The sequence below is a fragment of the Doryrhamphus excisus genome, chromosome 10 (genome assembly GCF_030265055.1).
Source record: "Doryrhamphus excisus isolate RoL2022-K1 chromosome 10, RoL_Dexc_1.0, whole genome shotgun sequence".
Taxonomy (NCBI): Eukaryota; Metazoa; Chordata; class Actinopteri; order Syngnathiformes; family Syngnathidae; genus Doryrhamphus; species Doryrhamphus excisus.
The window spans coordinates 2,487,338-2,503,648 of NC_080475.1; the positions used below are offsets into that span (position 1 = coordinate 2,487,338).

General features: G+C 37.0%; 1 protein-coding gene across 5 annotated transcripts; it reads left to right on the forward strand.

Moving 5' to 3' along the window:
* Window positions 1-15,118, forward strand: LOC131137560 (FXYD domain-containing ion transport regulator 6-like). Of its 5 annotated transcripts, none has more exons than XM_058085667.1 (9): window positions 1-181; window positions 2,501-2,557; window positions 4,001-4,021; window positions 4,121-4,144; window positions 4,518-4,592; window positions 6,988-7,024; window positions 7,097-7,134; window positions 7,211-7,240; window positions 7,313-8,073. In XM_058085667.1, the coding sequence occupies exons 2-8, from the start codon at window positions 2,506-2,508 to the stop codon at window positions 7,213-7,215; spliced, it is 252 nt and encodes an 83-aa protein (XP_057941650.1). In that variant the 5' UTR covers window positions 1-181; window positions 2,501-2,505; the 3' UTR covers window positions 7,216-7,240; window positions 7,313-8,073. The 5 variants fall into 5 exon arrangements, with proteins under 5 accessions (XP_057941650.1, XP_057941647.1, XP_057941651.1 ...); XM_058085664.1 differs by having other exon boundaries at window positions 3,998-4,021; window positions 7,313-8,070; XM_058085668.1 differs by lacking the exon at window positions 1-181 and adding an exon at window positions 233-581.
* Window positions 15,119-16,311: the final 1,193 nt, after the last annotated feature.

A 16,311-nucleotide genomic window follows, 5' to 3' on the forward strand; every position in this document is an offset into this window, starting at 1 on the left:
CATTCCTAAGTTGGACCACAGACACGCAGTCAAACACTGAAGGGGTTCTTCTCGCAACTTCTTATTCTCATTCACATTTAAACTCTCTTTTATCACTTTGTTTTAGCTCAACATCACACATAGACTTTTTCCACTGACTGAACCTTTTGAGAGTAAAGAGTTGGGCGGAGGGAACGACGCGGTAAGTTCTAAATCGTCACCAGTACTTATGATTGCATTTGATGGTAAATACGTTCCTTTAGGCAACCGTACAATGTGAATAATTGTCTTTTCTTGGGAGACTGATGTCCTTTTTTGGTCAGCTTCCGACCCCCAATGGAAACGTGACCGTTTAATTACTTTATAACTAGTTCCTTGTGTCTTGTACTGTATGCTATTTAATCGGGTTCATTTTTGCTCTCGTGTTCAAAAGTTTGCTACTGTGTAAGTAGAAAAATCTCGCGTTATTTCACGAGAAAGTACTCCGGAAACAAAGGACTCTGGTTTAAAATCCTCTTTCCATGTAACGTTGGTTTCATCATCGAATAATTGTTTTATTTTTCTTTCAAAATTGCTACTTCGCTGATTTATTCAATTCCAAGGTAAGTTCTGCCCCCATTGGGCCACTTTACATCATTCAAAAAGCAAACAAGATGATGTTTTGTTTAAATATGTCCCCTCGTGCTTGTTTGAATTAACTTGATTGACAGCCTTTTGTTGTTAAACACACTCCCGTATTAAAAAATGTCAGTTTCAGTGCCATGTTCACACCCCCAAAGCAGTCATGCATGAACCCCTCAGTGGTCTTCAGGCTTGGTTAGTGCCAGGCAGGAAAGCCTTGGCTCTCCTTACTTACACAAGCTAGTGGTCACAACATTGCATTCCATGGCTTAAGTGTGCTAGTTCTTGTGCTACATTGTTGTTTACTCCCAGCTAATGTGTTCTCAAATCATGTTGTTGTTCCATCTGCAGGTTATGACTGTTTGTGGCACTGTGAAAAAGAGTCCTAGTAGGACATAAACCCTGCTGCCAAATATCAAATGCAACTGAACACCAGCAGTCTTGGAGCACTAACATTCGACGTACTTAAAATAGACCCCGCACAACCTCAGGACCTCAGGAGGTCTTGACTGCAAAAAAAATCAGGAGTGCGTTGATCTGATCTCGGGCCGGGTTGACATCACAAGTTTTATTTTTCTGCCAATATCCCAATCTACTTTCCGACCAATATATCAGAAAGTAAACATGCAGTTAAATTTGGCCTAAAATAGAGATTTTAATTCTGTCGCCCTATCTGGATAATGCACGTTATGCATGCATATAATATGACAGGCTATTTACTCCGACTGCACTGTTTTACAGCATTTATTTTTCTGCAAGTTCCTTAGTGATTGAAGTACAGCGGGGGGGGCTGGAGCCTATTCCAGCTGTCTTTGGGCGAGAGGCGGGGTACACCCTGGACTGGCCGCTAGTAGACACATATAGACAAACAACCATTCACACTCACATTCATACCTATGGACTATTTGGAGTCACCAATTAACCTAGCATGTTTTTGGAATGTGGGAGGAAACCGGAGAAAACCCACGCATGCACGGGGAGAACATGCAAACTCCACACAGAGATTGCCGAGGGTGGAATTGAACCCTGGTCTCCTAGCTGTGAGGTCTGCGCGCTAACCACTCGACCGCCTTTCAATGGAATTTCTGCAAAGGAGTAGTCCTTATTTACAATTGGATTATTTGCTTAGTAAGAACAAATATAACCTTGTAAATATGGGTTTTAACATTATTAGAGCCCTCCAGACATGAAGTAGCACCCCTATAGTTTTTTTTACACCCATATTACCCAAAATACTACACATAAGTAGACCTGTATTTGCTTTGGTTTTACTGTATTTATTTGTATTTACTTTTTTTAGTGTTGCACATCGAAAAAAAAACTTGAAAAAAAAATGTCATTTAGCTCCCATTTATTGTCACATCATGCTCTTATTCCAGAAGCAGTTCAGATTAACCCCCATCAGTAGGGCATACATGCACAAGATAACACTTAAACTCAGGGGTGTCACGAGACAACACGATACCCGAGATTTGGATCTTTGGATATTTTGGTCTGCAAGCTGATTTTCGCGCGTCTTCTTCACCTCTGCCGCTCTCTTGCATTCCGCTCTGTGCTTCACTTGTTTAACAGGCAGATAAAAGCAGCACAAGTTTTATTAAATACCTGCGGCGACTCCCTGCCGGTGTGTAAACGTTACTTTGCCTACCTGGATAATAAGGCATGCTGTGCACACCCTCCCCCACTGCACGCAGGAAGAATCAGCCAGGGTTTAATGATCGTCTTTGTTTTGTTACACATCCGAAAAAGGTTTGCACGAACAGTCCAGCCTAGTGGTGTATGACCACAGTGCATTATAATAAGGGAACCGATGCACATAGCTTTATAAGGTAATCAAAATGGTTTATGTGCAATTGTGCAATTCTAATTAACACATTTATGTATTTTTCCTTTTAACCAGCTACAATGGATGTTGTGCTGTTTGTGGCGTTCATCTCCTGGGTGACCCCTGCTCTGGGTGAGAATGGTCTTCTTCATCACTCTTCAATAACACGTAGGATTCAGTTATTTGTGGACCATTGCATAACAGGCTCAGTGTGTGGCAAGTTAATCCTAAAGTTTCCTCCGCCTTTTGATTCTGATATGGTCAATTATTGGTAATGGTTTTATTTCATTTGAACATGCATCAGATTACAATTGAATGCATCACATAATCAGTTCACAGTTCCACATGTCCAAAAGGAGTAGGAAGAAGCACAGCTTATTAAATCCTACCCCTCCATCTGGTACTTTTACAATCAGTAACTGTTATATTTGTTCACTTCCTGCTTTCCATAATACAGTTTAAGGTTCTTTTTTTATTTTTTTTTGTCCCTTACCGAAGTAGAAGGTGATATGACCATCCAATGACATAATGGGTACCATAGTAACTGTCAATATAGTGATTAGTGAATTAAATAAATAAATAAATAGTAATAATAAAATATTATTTTTAAATATGTTATTTATTTATAAAATATGAAATAAAATAAATAATAAAATATTATGTTTAAAATATTTAATTATTATTATTGTTATGATTTATTTATTTTAATATTTTTATTTGATAAATAAAATAAATAAATAATAATAATAAAATATTATTTTTAAATATTATTTTCTTATTTATTATAGTATTGTTTATTATTATTATTTAATAATAATAAAATGTTATTTTATGATGTATTTATTTTATTTTTTATATTTATTTTTTAGCATGTACCAAAGTACAAGGTGATATGACCATCCAATGACATAATGGGTACCATAGTAAGTGTCAATATAGTGATATGTATAGCACATCATGACTGGTTCAAGACTCTTCATCCTTGTATTTAGCAAACATCAACTGCTTGTATTGTTTCTTGAATTGGCTCATCGTTGTGCATTGTTTGAGGGTCTTACTCAATCCATTCCATAGTTTGATTCCACATACTGAAATGCTATGGCTTTTTAACGTAGTCCTAGCATAGACGTGTTTCAAATGTAGTTCTTCCCTGAGATCATATTTCTCCTCTCTTGTAGAGAAGTATTGGATGACATTTTTAGCTAATTGGTTATTTTTAGCCTTATGCATTGTTTTAGCTGTTTGAAGATGAACTATATCAGCAAGTTTAAGTATTTGTGATTTTAGAAATAATGAGTTATTAAATTATTTGGCAGCTGATTGTTGTGGTATGTTTTACACTCAACTCTCAAGTTCTGATACCGATATCAGCCGATACTGATACCGATATTTATCACATAACTACAGCATTAATTGGATCTGTACCCTAGAAACCGGGCCATGAATGATACGGGGAAAAAAGGCCCAGAGTTTAACCATATCATGTTCAATCAGTGATGTTCCACATAATGTATAAGACATTTAATATTCAACAATGCATCAGTTGATATGTCCGTCTTTTTTGCCACACAGTAGCAGCAGCGGACGGCGAAAAAGGTGCGTATTGTTTCAGCAGAAAAGTGATACTTCACGGGAGTCAAGTCTGTGTATAAAAGTGCATCTCATTTCTTTCCTGTCCCTGTCCTCCCCAAGCAGACTATGACAGCGCTTTTGAATATGGTGAGTAAGCAGCTCAAATTAAGTTATCTTCCAAGAATACTCCAAGAATATGGGTGTTTTTAAAGCGCTATTAGTTTTGGCCTTTGGGTTTGCCTTCATATTAACAGCATTTATGGAAATGACATACGTAAGTGTAATTTTGAGGATTATTTTGTGAATTAAGAGTGAATATTCAGTTTATATTGGTGTTTCAATGTGGCTAAAATGTCGAAAAAAATAATTGTTGTGCTTCACATTATGATCTCCATTGTAAAAATACTATTTCATGATTAAGTGGAAATTGTGCCTAGCTGTCCATAATATCAGATACATCTAAAAAAAAATATATATATATATATATATAAATTTTATCTTTTGCCTCCTATCATTTCAGATTATGAATCCCTGAGAATCGGTGGCCTGGTTTTCGCCGTCGTGCTGTTTCTTCTGGGCATCGCCCTCATCGTCAGTGAGTATTCACCACGTGTGCCACCACACAGGGAGGCCGATATCTGCGATAACCCCCCCGGTCTCCTAGCAGTTGTTCCTTATCACCTTTTACTCCTCTTGCATGGCTGCACATTCACCACAACATACTGGGACGAACACATCCAGGCACCCTATCTGCTTCCTTCAGTCACATAGCTGATGGTTAGATGACCTGAAATATGAAATGGCGGATGGAGGGAAAAATATGTCATGCCTACATTTCTATTAATAGAAAGAAAAGCTTTTAGATCCCTAAGATATCCGCCCAATAAAAACTGGGGTAAATTGACACCATGTAAATGAAAGTGTGGGAATGTATTTATTTCAATTGCGGTGGCATCTCATCACTAACACTAGCCCGCCCCGTCCCCGAACTAAACAAAATGGTGGCAAACAGGTGGCGAAAAAAATTTAAAGCGGACCAATTATGCTAATTTTTCACTCTTTCACTACTATAGAGCAGGTGCAAACAAATTACACAGAAAGCTTTCTAGATCTTCCATAGTCTGCACCTCTGTTTGCAGTGTTTCCATGGACTTCCTGCTTCCTGTTTAATTTACCCCACCCACTGCCCTCTTCTAGACATGCCCACTTTACTGTGATTGGTCACACTCCCGTGCGCTCCCGAGGACTTCTGTAGACATAGTTGTGCGTTTCCTGAGTGCAGGCAGCTCATTGACGTCCGTAAAACCGAGCGTCACAAAATTTGTGTCAAAGATTTTTACATGTAAATCCCTAAACCCCGAATGGAAGATGACACATTTTTACAGTTTTCTTCTATTTGTGTATTTTGCTGTTCCTGCTGCACAGATCAAGGTCCATAAAAAAAGACTCCTCAAGATTTGGGAGTTGTCTTCCCCGCAGACTACTAACTTAAAAATGATTCATGTCCCAAAACCTTTGTCTATTTTGTTGTATAATAAAATGTTGTATATAATATAACAGATGAGGAGAGTCAAATTAGGTTGAGCCCTGTTGAGACATTTTCCATCTTCAAGTCTTATGACAAACGTTGTCATTCTGAATCTGCATGCAAAGCAAAACTGGTTTTATTGCCGGATTAGCATGTCGTTAATAGTTTTTAGATGCAAAGTTTATTATTTTGGGTTTATGTACTACAAGAAAGTCAGAGCCTCTTTCTCGCTTTACTCAAATGAGGTCAGTATAGAAAAGCATCATAAAAAAAAAGGCCAAAACTGACAAATCATAACATAAAAGAGAGCAGAGTGTGGAAGTTTACTGTTGGGTGAAAGACACCACTGGCGCCCTCTAGTGGATGAATTAAGGAGAGATGCCTTTTTAACATGCTCTTCTATGCTCAATCCCAGCTGTCTTCAGGCGAGAGGCGGGGTACACCCTGGACTGGTGGCCAGCCAATCACAGGGCACATATAGACAAACAACCATTCACACTCACATTCATACCTATGGACAATTTGGAGTCGCCAATTAACCTAGCATGTTTTTGGAATGTGGGAGGAAACCGGAACATGCAAACTCCACACAGAGATGGCCGAGGGTGGAATTGAACTCGGGTCTCCAAGCTGTGAGGCCTGCGTGCAAACCACTCAATCACCGTGCAGCCCGTGTCCTACACAGTTTGGACACCCATGGCCTAGTATCTTAATGGCATAAGGAGGTGAAATGATTCGTCTTAGATCTAAAGAGGTGGCTGAGGGTGGAATTGAACTCCGGTCTCCTAGCTGTGAGGCCTGCGTGCAAACCACTCACTCACCGTGCAGCCCGTGTCCTACACAGTTTGGACACCCATGGCCTAGTATCTTAACGACATAAGGAGGTGAAATGATTCGCCTTGGATCTAAAGAGGTGGCTTAGGGTGGAATTGAACTCAGGTCTCCTAGCTGTGAGGCCTGCGTGCAAACCAACCACTCACTCACTCACCGTGCAGCCCGTGTCCTACACAGTTTGGACACCCCCTGCCTAGTATCTTAACAACATAAGGAGGTGAAATGATTTTTATTAGATCTAAAGAGGTGGCTGAGGGTGGAATTGAACTCCGGTCTTCAAGCTGTGAGGCCTGCATGCAAACCACTCACACTCACATTCATACCTATGGACAATTTGGAGTCGCCAATTAACCTTGCATGTTTTTGGAATGTGGGAGTAAAACCGGAACATGCAAACTCCACGCAGAGATGGCCGAGCGGTGGAATCGAACACGGGTCTCCTAGCTGTGTGGCCGCTTTAGGAATATGATTTTATTTTAAAAAGCTTCTAAATGGGTGTATTAACCAAAGAAACACAACACATGAACAAAATAATAATAATAATGAACAAGCAGTTCCACACAATTGACAAAAATTTATATTTTCTTCTCTTATGTCAATTTTATAACCGGTTGTCCTCCATTAACAGGCAGGAAATGCGTATGTTCCAAGAGTGACAAGTCAAGGTAAACAAAGAATAAATTGTTTATTTTTGTCCGACGTTGCAGTCATTACTATTTTAACTTTATTACCCGCAGGTCCCGTGGTCCTGATGGGGAATCGGGTGTTCCGAGAGGTAAATATGCACTGTATGAGTTACTATTCTAGAATGGAAAAACAAATGTAGCGTACATGTTCTGCCTGTTTTACAGCTTAAAGCCACAGACAACAAAGAGCAGCTGGTAAGTACTTTAAAATCATGAGATCAGATCACATGACACATTTCTAAAGGAGCCGTACTTCTCTTCTTGCAGTTAGCAAGTCACACCACCAGATGGCAGCATTTGAAATCCTGCTGGAGACAATCTGAACCCTCACATGAAGCCTTCTTTTTTAAAAATGTCTTTTTATCTTATTCGTTTTTTTTTAAGTCATCTTGACCTCTGACTATTTAAGGTGTCAGATTAATGAAGATGTAGATTTAGGGACTTTGTGATTGATGCAAACAATAAAAGCGTATCTTTTAATATGTGCCACATTATTGCAGATCCCATCCAATCCGTTGCCGGTGTGTGTGTGGCGGGGTTGGACCAGATACAAGCCGGTGCTGCACTGTGGTGGATTGTGCTGACGTTGCAGTTGGCTCAGCAACCTCCGGTTCTTGTTAATGATTTATGTGCTGCAAAGTGGCCATTCTGCATAGTGCAGAAATGCATCTCATTTCATTTAAATCGGATTTAACTATTGCTGAGATTTCCCACAAATTGGCTCATCGGTGAGAATAAAAGCTGTCCTTACCCAAAGCCAAACAGGATGTACATTGTTTTAGTGTGCAATACACATCTTGGCTGGGTAAAAATATATACCACCTATAGCACAATATTATATAATAACCTATTATTTGGACTCGAAGGTGATCCTACTTCTTTGTTGATGCATAATATGTAAAAGTGTAGTGTTTCATTGTGGCCACCAGGGGGCTCCGGACTTGGTGTGGGGTTGACCAGTGCACCCTGGAGTTCCTTCCCACACAACTGCAGTCTGCTCATCACTTGGAGGAAGTCTTCAAGCTGTCTGCTCTGCAACCATGGGAACCACAGGTCTGTTTGCTTTATTATATTTCATGAGTCAGCATAGCATGCTATTTGTTGTGTTTATAAAGGTCAAATATCCCAATGCATGATTTAATTTAATTGCATTGCTGCTATACTTCCTAATACTGCATTTCATTCCCTCTTACGTGATGGTGATTTAAATTATATACATAAATATAACAAACTGGTACCCATATGGCGCTATTACAAATATACGTTTACATATTTTGCCTCTGTACCGTGCTTCATCCTACTGCTACACCATTCTTTGCTGTGCATCTTTCAATGCTGAGAAAAGCATTGAGCAAGGGGTGGGGTTGCGGGAAGGAGCCCCCCCCCCCAAGAGATTTATGGAGGCAATGTTGCAGCTTTGCAGGCATGCAAACCCACTCTAAACACCTTTTTTCCCCCCCTTTTTCTTTGCAGAGGCAATGTTTCCAGAACATAAGGACTTTGAATATGGTAAGATTTGCACTACATTTTACCTTCTATACTGGATATCAGGAAAATCCACCTAAAGTGTTGTAGAGGACATAAAAATTCTCCTTTCAGTGTTATTTTGTATCCGGTACAGACGTCCCGACATGACTTCACGCTTTGAATTTCAAGACTATCAGTTTTTTGTAATTGAATACGGCCAACATTTCATTTATTTAAGCAAACTTTCCACGTATTTTGCCTAAAATAAGCATTTTCAAGCACAAACATTTTTTTAATTAATAAAAATACCAATACAAGTTTGAGATGAGATCATATCAATATTGATTTCTTTCTGCAACTCTTCAATCTGCAAGTGAAAATATTAAGAGAAAGGTTGTAATCTAATAACGAAAATGCTGTAATTGTATGACTATCATAACATTATGAAGAAATCTTTCATCATTTCAGTAGCATAAAGTTGAAATATTATAGAAGTACTTTAAAAAAAATCAAAACAATGAATAAAGTTCCCATTTTTAGAAACTTAGGTTGAGGATAAAGTTATATAAAAATAAAGTCAAAATATTATGGGAATAATGTCCTAATTATGGGAAGACAAATTACAAGAATAAGTTGTAAAATTTTAAGGGAAAAAAGCTGTAATTTAATGAGAATATTGTCAAAATATTCAGAGTGGAAAAAAGACACGATTTTACAAAAATAAAAGAACATTTTAAAAAAAACATTTAGTAGTGTAGATTTTAAATGTAAATATATTTTAAAAAAATGCAATATTATGAGAAGCAAAACAACATTTTTAATTTTTGAACGTTATGATACAAGAATAAGGTCCAAGGTTAAGGTTCTATGGGAAATTTACAACAAGAAAGTTGAAAGTTTGGAAAAAAATTCTCCTTTCAGTATTATTTTGTATCCGGTACAGACGTCCCGACATCACTTCACACTTTGAATTTCAAGGCTATCACAGTTTTTTGTAATTGAATACGGCCAACATTTCATTTATTTAAGCAAAAGTTCCGTGCATTTTGCCTAAAATAAGCATTTTCAAGCACAACAAAATGTTTAAATTAATAAAAATACCAAAACAAGTTTGTCAAAATACACCCCAAAATTGCAGCCAACAACCAAAATAGCCGACTTCCTGTTTATTGTGGGTTCTTCAGACTTTTTAGTGCATCCTATCATGATTGACATCTCCAAGTTTCTCTCTCAAGTTTTGTGATGATCCATGAAACTGATGTCGGGCTAATTTTTAAAAAAAATTTAAATGGGAGGCGGCACGGCGGTCTGGTGGTTAGTGCGCAGACCTCACAGCTAGGAGACCAGGGTTCGGTCCCCGCCCTCGGCCATCTCTGTGTGGAGTTTGCATGTTCTCCCCGTGCATGCGTGGGTTTTCTCCGGGTACTCCGGTTTCCTCCCACATTCCAAAAACATGCTAGGTTAATTGCCGACTCCAAATTGTCCATAGGTATGAATGTGAGTGTGAATGGTTGTTTGTCTATATGTGCCCTGTGATTGGCTGGCCACCAGTCCAGGGTGTACCCCGCCTCTCGCCCGAAGACAGCTGGGATAGGCTCCAGCACCCCCCGCGACCCTCGTGAGGAAAAAGCGGTAGAAAATGAATGAATGAATGAATTTAAATGGGGCACTACTGAGTCAATTTCGGGATTTTGTTTTTTGGACCCGCAAAATATCAAATTCTTCACCAGACCTGATGCACTTTCTAATTTTGGTGAGTTTTCATGCATGTTAAAGCCCTCAATAATAAATGAATAAATAAAAATAAACATAACAGTTTCAAAAGGGCCTTTGTAGCGCTTAATAACATTAACATTATCACTATCATGTTAAGTGTTAGCATGCTAATGTTAGCATTGCTAGCGTGCTGATATTACCGTAGTAGTATTTTTAGTTGTTTTCATGGGATAGACACTCGCAGTATATGAACACTACCGCTATCATGCTAGGTGTTAGCATGCTAACATTAACATGATAGTATTTCTAGCATGTTAACATTAGCATAGTAGCATTTTTAGTAATTTTAAAGATGTTATTATGCTAGGTGTTAGAATGCTCATGTTAGCATTAATAGAATGCTAACAAATGCTAGTATAGTCTATTTTTTTGCCATTTTCATTGGTAGACACTTATGTAATGTGTTAGCATGTTAATATTAGCATGTTACCATCACTAGCATGCTAAAATGAGCATACTATACTTTTTTGTGATTGCCATGAATATGAACTTAAGCAGACGCTTCATGCTAGCATGTTGATATTAGCATAGTGTCATTTGTAAGCCATTTCATAGGTAGCATGTCAGCATGCTAATGTTAGCATCGCTGGCGTCATTAGCATGCTAACATGAGCACACTACACACTGCATACTTTGTTTACAATTTCCATGAATATAAACTTAAGCAAACAACTATAATGCTAACATTTTAATTATACTAACAATCTTAGCAATCTTAGCCAAAGATGTGATGCTATGTAATATTCTAAACTGCCCACTAGGTGTCAGTCATGTTATTGTAATGTTTGGTGCGACACACAAGCATCAGACTTGATCGCCGCAACATGAGGCTTTTATGGCAGGCCAAGCTGAAAGTCAAAAACGCTACACAAAGATCCTTTATACGACAGGAGTGTCATGCGAGTCAAAGATTCTCCACATGACAGGAGCGCCCTATTTTGGGGAAGTTTGAACTAAACTAGTGGGCCGGTATGATGTCCTTCATGGGTCATAATTGTCCCGCGAGACGCCAGTTGAGTAGCACTCTGTGTACATGTTTACGTACAGCTTGTATATATAACGGCTTTGTCATTGCAGATGAAGACACGTTGAGGACCACAGGAGTTGTTCTCGCTATCATCATGTTTGTTTCTGGCATTTTGATAGCCTTAAGTAAGTTTGTTTGACTTTTTTTCTATGATATTGCTCACTGGACACTTCATTAGGTACACCTGTGCAATCTCATGAGATCCCATAATACGAGGGTGATGTTCAAGACTGTAATATTATTACCAAGGACGGCTGGTCATTTCGGATAATTTCATCTAAAAATGAGATGAGATCATATCAATATTGATTTCTTTCTGCAACTCTTTAATCTGCAAGTGAAAATATTAAGAGAAAGGTTGTAATCTAATAACGAAAATGCTGTAATTGTATGACTATCATAACATTATGAAGAAATCTTTCATCATTTCAGTAGCATGAAGTTGAAATATTAAAGAACTTTCATATCATGAAAAACTAACAAAACAATGAATAAAGTTCCTATTTTTAGAAACTTAGGTTGAGGATAAGGTTATATAAAAATAAAGTCAAAATATTATGGGAATAATGTCCTAATTATGGGAAGACAAATTACAAGAATAAGTTAAAAAAAATAATAAGGGAAAAAAGCTGTAATTTAATGATAATATTGTCAAAATATTCAGAGCGGAAAAAAGCCACAATTTTACAAAAATAAAGAGAGAAGCATTTTAAAATTATTTTAGTAGCTTTAGTAGTAGATTTTAAATGTAAATATATTTTTAAAAAATGCAATATTATGAGAAGCAAAACAAAATTTTTAATTTATGATATATGATACAAGAATAAAGTCCAAATACTATGGGAAATTTACAACAAGAAAGTTGAAAGTGTTGAAAAAAAAACCAACATAATTTCGAGGGAGAAACAGCTGTAATTTAACAAGAATATCGTCAAAATATTCAGAAAAAAACATTATTTTATGATGATGAATATGAGGAAAATGTTTAATTTAAATAAATGTTTTTTTAATTTGTTATTACGAGAGTAAAATCCAAATATTGTGACAATATTACAAGAAGAAAATTATAATATAGACTTTTTCATGTACAGCATATCACAAAGCTGAGATGCTATGTATATAACTATACTACATATCTATGTGTTTGTTTACAAAATATCAATATGGCAATTGCTCTCTCTCTCCCCTAACTCTATCTCCCTTTACCGCTCTTCTATTTTCCCTTTCAAGTTGAGGGAAATACCCACATCAGTGTTTCAAGAACAGTGTTTCTCAAATAGCATGACAGGACCCCCCCCCCCCCCCCTCATGGTGAGCTGTCAGGGGGGAACGTGAGAAGCTGGGAGGACTTTCAATATTATAGTGCAGACCTGCCAACATGTATACATTTATCATACTCTGCATGCAGTGTCACTTTTGTCACTTTCAGTTTCGAGTTCAGACTTTCTCAATAATAGAAATAGAAAATACTTGAGATGCACTTGGTAAAGGAACAGAACTGTGGATTCCGTTTTCTGTGGATTGCGCAGGTGTACCTGATGTACTGCCCCCCGTGAGTGCGTCCTTTGACGTGTTTTGTAACCAATGTGTCGTTCCTCAAACAGGTAAAAAATGCACAAAATGTGTAAAATCCTCCCCCAAGTAAGAGTGGATGAAGCGCTTGTGCATGTTGTATGAATTTGAACGGCAAGACCAGCCAGGATGAAAAGCATCATGAAACAAAATAACTTGCATTATTATTACTATTTCATTCAAAATTCTGCATTTCCAAAACCCAAACACACACTCCTAACACATGACAGTTGTTTTTTTTGTGGTTTGGACTTTTCATGTGTTGGGAGTGTGACCTTACTACTGATTGCATGGTCATTAAAAAGACCTTGTTGCAACCTGAACCCCTTAATAATGGATGATGCCATGCGGCCACTGCATGTTTTATTAGCTCAAAGAAAATAATGTACTAACTTTTTCTCTTTTTCTACTTGCAGATCATCTGATACTCAAATTCCAAAGACAGAGGGTGAGATCACTTTAAGATGACTGAGTAATCCCCTCATACGTCAGTAATCATGTACTCCACAAAAAAAAAATCGTCACACTATTTTTGGACATTTAGCCTTCTCTGTATGTTGGTATCTTGCTAGGTTAGCATGCTAAAGTTATTATGCTACTGTTAGCATTTTTTGCTATTTTTATGGATAGACATATATAAACATTATCACTATCATGTTAAGTGTTAGCATGCTAATGTTAGCATTGCTAGCGTGCTGATATTACCATAGGGATTTCTACTCGCAGATCATCTGATACTCAAAATGGACATTTAGCATTCTCTGTACATTGGTATCTTGCTAGGTGTTAGCATGCTAATGTTAGTATTCTACTGTTAGCATACTCGCATTTTTTGCTATTTTTATGGGTAGGCATAAACATTTACCACTATCATGTTAAGTGTTAGCATGCTAATGTTAGCATTGCTAGTGTGCTGATATTACTGTAGGGATTTCTACTCGCAGATCATCTGATACTCAAATTCCAAAGACAGAGAGTGAGATCACTTTAAGATGACTGAGTAATCCCCTCATACGTCAGTAATCATGTACTCCACATAAAAATCGTCACACTATTTTTTGGACATTTAGCCTTCTCTGTATGTTGGTATCTTGCTAGGTGTTAGCATGCTAATGTTAGTATTCTACTGTTAGCATACTAGCATTTTTTGCTATTTTATGGATAGACATATATAAACATTATCACTATCATGTTAAGTGTTAGCATGCTGATGTTAGCATTGGTAGCGTGCTGATATTACTATAGTAGTATTTTTAGTTGTTTTCATAGATAGACACTTACCGTATATGAACACTACCACTGTCATGCTAGGTGTTAGCATGCTAACATTAACATGATAGCATTTCTAGCATGTTAACATTAGCATAGTAGCATTTTTAGTAATTTTTAAGTTGTTATTATGCTAGGTGTTAAAATGCTAATGTTAGCATGACGAGAATGCTAACATTAGTATAGTCTAATTTTTGCCATTTTCACTGGTAGACACTTGTTACGTGTTAGCATGTTAATATTAGCATGTTAGCATCGCTGGCATGCGAAAATTCGCATTTGTTTACAATTTGCATGAATATAAACTTAAGCAAACAACTATAATACTAAAATATTAATTATGCTAACAATCTTAGCATTTTATGAGGTAGGGACTTTTATACAAACAATCAAGCTGTTATGCTTGGTGTTAGCATGCTTACAGTAGCATGTTAGTATTGTTGAAGTCATTTAAACCCTTCTGTGGTATGTTTTGTTGGTCAAGGGATCTAAATATGTAGATAAAATAAACGTAGGGCTAACGTTTATGGTGTAAATCACAATATGGCGGTAGATATGGCTATTATGTTTTTACCAACGAAATGAAACAAAATATATCTACTTTAGTCAGTGTGCTCCAGCCACTGAAAATAAGTCAACCGGCAGCCATTATTGTCTAAATAGCTGTACAGTGACTTCTTTTTTCATATAGTATTGTCTCCTGAGATGATATAATTAAGTGGTTGCTGAAATGTGAGGGGTGCATGCACTTTTCTTCAATTCTTAAATCCAAACAATGCCTTTTTGCTTTTTCCTGTAGTGCCTCCTCCAGCTGTGTAGAACATTATGTGTGAAACGGAGACCAGCATCAGCAAATAAGCAATGTGCAAGTATTGTATGGCTTTTAAACCCCAGCAGGATCATTAATACAAAGTATCCTCAATATATGACGCTTGATTTATGGCATTTCAAACAGAAATATGTAATCATTGGTGCTATACTTGCTTCTTTGCCTGGGTCACTTCCTGTAATGCTATATGAGTATATTCATTCTACTTTATGCTATTGCATGCCAAATGAATCAAATCAACATCAGCGTTTTCATATTGATTATTCATTTTCATCAATAGAAACATGGCCATACTAGTATTAAGCTTTTTTTGTGAAGTTATAAAAATAGAATCTTGTTTACTCAACATTTGCAAATATGCAAATGTTGTTTATCTTATATTCTATTTATTCATATTGCAATGCATTTCATTTTTCAAGTGTTTTTCTTTGCAATCGAGCTACTGCAGCCAAGCAATTTCAATAAAGTCTAAGTCACTTGTGATGTCACTGTACTGTACCGTACTGAATGTGAAACTGAAACTAAGAAAATGCAACAAAACGGAGAGCATACAAACGTATTCAAAAGTCAAATTGTATGTTTGGTACTATAAATTTTGACATGTTGGTACAGTAGGAGTCTACATTGAAATGAAATCCTCTCGCGTCCCCCCCCCCCCCCCCCGGGGGGGGACCCGCCCCACTATTTGAGAAGCACTGCTGTATAGTAACTGATCTGTTGTGATAAATATTGAAGCCTGAAAAGATGGTGTAATGTTAACTAACACTAAATAATAATAATAATAATAATAAAAATAAATAAATAAATCAAGTGAGAGGAAATTATAATCCGATATTTTTTTAAAACTAGTTTTCACAAAAAAAAACTAGTTTTCACAAAAAAAAAAAAAAAAAATCTGATACCGATATATCGGGCAGATAATTATCGGATATCCCTAATTAAAACTACCAATCACATAAAATTAATCACAATGATTTTTAAAAACTGAATAAAATAATGAAATAATTACATAAATATTAATACAATTACATTCATAAAATTATGGAATTTTTAAAAATTAATTAATTAAAGAAATAGAGTTAATAATTATAAAATGAAATGAATCAATAAATAAAACCAATAAATAATGATAGAATTGAATAAACAAACAATAATACTACTCATTCATTCATTTTCTACTGCTTTTCCTCACAAGGGTCTCGGGGGTGCTGGAGCCTATCCCAGCTGTCTTCATGCGAGAGGCGGGGTACACCCTGGACACCTAGCCAATCACAGGGCACATATAGACAAACAACCATTCACACTCACATTCATACCTATGGACAA